The sequence below is a fragment of the Salpingoeca rosetta genome, assembly GCF_000188695.1.
Source record: "Salpingoeca rosetta unplaced genomic scaffold supercont1.4, whole genome shotgun sequence".
Taxonomy (NCBI): Eukaryota; class Choanoflagellata; order Craspedida; family Salpingoecidae; genus Salpingoeca; species Salpingoeca rosetta.
In genome coordinates this window covers 2,366,734-2,372,320 of record NW_004754930.1, presented here as the reverse complement: position 1 = coordinate 2,372,320, position 5,587 = coordinate 2,366,734, and the positions used below count along the sequence as shown (strand labels likewise).

The 5,587-nt window shown below is 53.2% G+C and overlaps 1 protein-coding gene across 1 annotated transcript; it reads left to right on the top strand.

Annotated features, from left to right (window-relative positions):
* The first annotated feature begins 2,188 nt into the window (after positions 1–2,188).
* On the top strand, positions 2,189–3,360 carry PTSG_13237 (uncharacterized protein). Its single transcript, XM_004997498.1, has 3 exons — positions 2,189–2,387; positions 2,624–2,711; positions 3,031–3,360. Exons 1-3 carry the CDS (start codon positions 2,279–2,281, stop codon positions 3,344–3,346), a joined length of 513 nt encoding a protein of 170 aa, XP_004997555.1. The 5' UTR covers positions 2,189–2,278; the 3' UTR covers positions 3,347–3,360.
* The last annotated feature ends 2,227 nt before the right edge of the window (positions 3,361–5,587 follow it).

The window sequence follows — 5,587 nt, the reverse complement described above, 5'->3', positions numbered from 1 at the left end:
TGTGCAGCAAAGCAACTGCCAGCCATTCCCCCACACACAAACACATGTTGGCACATCGCCCTTCTCCCAACGCACAGCTACACACACAAGGAAAATGCAAGCCATTTCATGCGCACACACGTCATCTACGCGCCAGGCACATCGCTGTGCCCGGGTCTCAATGCACCATGCGTGCAGGCTTGCTTCCTGCGTCTCGCTGCGTCACATCACACAGAGTATGTGAACGTGAGGAGAAAAGAACAATCAAGAGCCAACAATGCGTGTTCGTGTGAGAGAAATGTCCAGCGCTTCACACTGTCACACTCAGAGGAAGCTGAACAATCAGCTCGCCCTCTTTCCGCAAACACAGTCGTTGCTCGCCACAAGCGCATGTCGTGTGTTGCTTTTGCTTCTGTGTCGCAGAGATGCGTTTACTCATGCGAGTGATCACAAGAACACACACAGAGACACGAGCAATCGCTTGCTCGCCTCCCCACATGTGCCTCATCACACCCACACAATGCTCACGCATCACCCACACACAAGCATCCACACACACACACACGCCCGTGCTGTTCTCATTGCATGTGCTGTGCACGCATGTGTGCTCGTGCAAGCAGTGCTCACAACACAGTCTTGTGTCGCTTCGCTTTGCCTGCACTCACACGCACACACACACATACAAATGAAGAGAGAGGTCAGCAGAACAAAGACCCGAGAAGAAAGAGAAGTTGTAGCTGCAAGGGCGCAGACGCGGCTTTTCGTGCCCGCAAGCAATCCTGCTCAGCGACAATCGCTTAGCTCTCTTGCTTGCGCCTCTACTCAGCGGCTCTTTGCCTTTGCCTTCTCTTTTCCTTATTTGTCTTGCTCATTTGCATCCTTCCTCTCATGTATGCCAATCCATCGAGCGGCAGCTGTTTGAATCACTGCTTTGCCCTCGTGCACTTTGCCTGCAAGCACCGCAATCTAGATTCAGTGAATCTGCTAGATCTAGATTTGTGACTGGATCTAGCTGGTGCGCACAGCTTCACTGCATCAAGATTCTTCACATTGCTCACACCCCAGATTCCCCTGGCTCGTGACCAACCAATGCTTGCATGCATGCAATTTGCTTCGCTTGCGTACGCTGCACATCAGCTGCAGCTGCACTGGTGCATCGCGACGCAGTGTTCAGACACTACTCATGACAGTATTGGGGGCTTTTTTCATCACATGCTCGCACTTTTTCTGCACCCCCTTTTTGACTTCACCGCCCCAGTCTCCCTACTCCGATGATCAAGTGAGCAAACGTCACTGCACCATGCCATGAGCTGCAGCAACACGCACAAGACCACGTGGCTGGCTTGCAGGCACACGTGCGCACGAGCACACTGCACTGTGCGCACTTCTACTTGCCTGCAGGCACGCTGCGCTGAAGTAAGAAGGAGCAAAGCAGAGGAACTGCGGAGTAGAGCAGCGAGGATGGATTCGTTTCCATGTGATTGCACAAGAGACAAGCAAGCACGCAGAGAACGACGAGGAGCAGCGCAAGGGACACGTGTGCACGTGTGTGTGTGTGCGTTTGTGTATAGGTACTGCCTGTAGGCACGGGAACGTGTTTCTGATTGAAGCGGAATGGATGAGTAGCAATCCTCTGCTCACTGCAAACACACTGGCATGCGATTGTGCAGTGCCGCTGTGTTGCTCGCAAGCACTCACAACTTCCCCTACTTGCATTGGATTCACTCCACAACAATTCCTCTGCTCACTGTTGTGTTGCTTGCAAACACTCACAACTTCTTCTGCTCGCATTGGATTCACTCCACTACATCCGTCTGCAAACACTCACACCATCTCGTGCTTGCATTGGATTCACTCCACTACATCCCTCTACTCACTGTTGTGTTGCTTGCAAACACTCACAACTTCTTCTGCTTGCATTGGATTCACTCTACAACATCCCTCTACTCACTCGCAAACACTCACAACTTCTCCTACATGCATTGAATTCACTCCACTACATCCGTCTACTCACTGTTGTGTTACTCGCAGACACTTCCAACATACCCTGCTTGCATTGGATTCACTCCACGACATCCCTCTGCTCACTGCAGACACTCACAACTTCTCCTGCTTCGACTGGATTCACTCCACCACATCCGTCTACTCACTCGCAAGCACTCACAACTCATCCTGCTTGCTTTGGATTCACTCTACTACAATCCGGCTGCAATCACTCACAACTTCTCCTACTTGCATTGGATTCACTCCACTACATCCGTCTACTCACTCGCAAGCACTCACAACTTCCCCTACTTGCATGGGATTCACTCCACGACATCCCTCTACCCACGCGCAAGCACTCACGACCTCTCCTACTTGCATTGAATCCACTCCACTACAATCCGTCTACTCGCTGCAGACACCTCGTGCGTACGCTTGCTTGCTCTGTGCGTGTTGCTTGCAAGTACCCGCAACTGCCCTTGCTTCCACCCTGTTCACTTCACAACACTCCTCCACTCACTCCCCACTGTGTCACAGCATCACCCACCATGCCTGCACGCATGTGCAATCGACCCTTTATCAATCCACACCATCACTCACACACCGAGACACCGCTCTGTTACCCCCTTTACTCCACTCCACTCCACGCCACTTCACTCAGCAGCATCGCCTCGCTCCCTCTTGCTCTTGGATTCACTCTCCAACATCACCTGCGCTTCCTCTCTCGCCTCCAGCAGCGATATGGTCAGGTGCGTAAGGAGCTCGCTGCAATCGCCTTCTCCTCTTCCCACTTTACCTTCTCTCTACGTGCACGCTTGCTACTGCTTGCAATGTTTGTGCTTCTGCTTCCTTTGCTCCACCTCCACAATCACAATACAACAGAACACAACACATCCATGCATGTGCCGCTTCGTCCCTTTGTCTCACCCTTCACTCACACTTGCTTCCTTCTCTCTTCCCTTCGCTTTTCCACTTTCCATGTGTTGCATTGTTGCTTTGCACTTGTGGCCACATGCTTCACCCAGATCCTCGTCTCTCCCTCTCTTCCATCCACTCACCACCACACAGCACCTCTGCACACAACATCACTCGTCCTTCACTTCATCACAGCACAGCGCCACAACCAACCCACTGTGTGCATTTGTGCTTCCCTTCGTCCCTTTCTTTCACCACCTTGTCACCACAAGCCTTGTTTGTCTATTTCACCTGCGTTCCACCACCCCTCCTGTCTTGTTTCAATTCTTGCCACTGCTGCTGTTGTTTCCATGTGCTTGCGTACCTTCCCTTGTCCCTGTTCACTACTTTGTGCCGCCACTCCTTCCCCTTCACTTCCCTTCCCTGCCTCGTTCATGTTTCATGCTGCATGTGTTGCAACACATCATAAACCCATCAAGCCCACACTGCCGCCTTCTTCACCATCAGCCCTGTTCACATCCACCACCAGTCGCTGCCATCATCACTCGCTTCATCCTTTCCCCCATCCCCACGCACACAGCTGCTGCTGCTGTCCTCACCTGCATGCAACACCCACCCCACAGCCACATGCCCAGCTCACCACCAACCCAATCCACAACACAACAACACACACTGTGTTTACTTCACTGCAACCATCAACACCCATCCACACCACCACCACCAGCATCACACGATACACACAGCTGCGCATGCGTGTTGCATTGTATGTTTCCACTACATGTCAGCAACACGACAGCAAGCAAGCACATACACGCACACACACACGTGGCAAGAACAGGCGAGAAAGCATCACCATATCAACTGCAATCAACACACACACACACACAACAAGCGACAGCTCCATGCTACGCCACGCCGCTTCACTCCCCCCATCAGCCGCCATCATCACCTTCAGCCAACAACAACAACAGCAGCAGCAGCAGTGTGTATGCTGTGGCAAGAGAGAACAGAGAAAGAAAGGGAAAGGAAAAGGAGGGAGGAAGGCAGAAGGACACAAGGGGAGAGACGTGCACGCTGTCAACAACAACACAACACAACAACACAACAACACAATGCAACGCCACCCGCTCACGCTCTCCTCCTTCTCCAACGAGGTGCGTGGTCTATGGCAGCCCCACGTCTTGCTTGCTTGTCCTGTGCCCTTTCTTGCTCGTGTCCTTGCTTGGTTGTGCGTGCCTTGCCATGTGTTCCAACAAACAGCCTGCACTCCCCCCTGCACAAGAGTCCGTATGTGCGCATGCGTGTGCATGTTAGGGGATGACAAAGAGGGAAGAGGGAAGGGAGCAGAAGAAGAAGAAGAAAGGGAGAGATGGAAGGTGCGTGAGCACAGACGATGGTGATGGGCGCACACGACGTGGTTGTGGTGAACACACACACACACACACACACAAGCACACAGCGAAGCAGCAACCCACAACAAACACAAGCAGACACAAACAAGGGGGGAAACAAGAGCGAGCAGCAGGGGTGCAACACACACACACACACGCACCAAGGGAAGGACATCAGCCAGCCATCCAGCATCATCCAACACCCCTTGCATCCACTGGTCCATTCATGCACCAGCGGTGATGGCGGCAAAGGAGAGAAGGAAGAGAATGCCCTGCTGTGCCTGCCTGTCTTGTCTGTGTGGGCATGTGTGTCTGCACGCACACCCACTGTGTGTGTGTCTGCGTGTGTGTCACCATCAATACACACACAGGCGTGTGAGACAGAGGGAAGCAAGCAGCCATCACACACATACACAGTGTGAATCACAAGCAGAAACAGCATGAACGACATGCACAGTCACGCACATGCAAGTGCAACGCACCGTGAGGTGGCATCAGACTGCCTGTCAGCATGCGTGTTCACGCGTGTGTGTGTTCACAAACGTGTGTGTGGGTCGATGCAGCCCATCATCCTTCTCTGTGCGTGCGTGAGCCAAATGCATCCACGGCAGCAGGAGTGCGTGTGAGATCACAACACCCACCACAGCCACGTCCCACCTCTCTCTCCTTCACACACAAACACACGCACCAACACAGCAGTCAAACCAACCGACAGAACTCACCCAAACTCACGGTGCCAGCGTGCCATGGGCCTGTGCAGCACATATGTCAGCCTCACCGACCGTGGGCAACGCCTTGCATGCCTTTGGCGCTGCACACATCCATGGTGTGGGCGCTGCTGTGCGTGTTCTCTGCTTGCACCTGTGCACCATCACACCATCACCCACCACACCCCACACAATCCATGGAACCAAACGAGACCACCCACAACAGGACCGCCAATGAGTGCCCGTCACAACGCGCACCCTCTCCCTCCTCTCCACCAACCCTGCGCCAGCCGCGCACACAAACAACGCAACCCACCACCCACTCAAACACACGCACCTTGATTCGCGTTTCGCGTTTCGCCTGTTGCTTGTTTGTGTGTGTTGGTCTTGTTGGTTCGTGTTTGGGCGATTTGTGGAAGATGCCACAAATAATCGCCCACTGCTGCGGCAACTGCTGTTTGCTTTTTTGCGTTTGCTTGTTGAAGGGCGGACTTGCTTGGTTGCTTGGTTGCTTGGTTGGTTGGTTTTCATGAGACAAGAAGAAGGGGGAGAAGAGGAGAGGGGAACAGCACTGTGTGTGTGAATGCAACGCAGGCTCCACAGGCCTTGCAG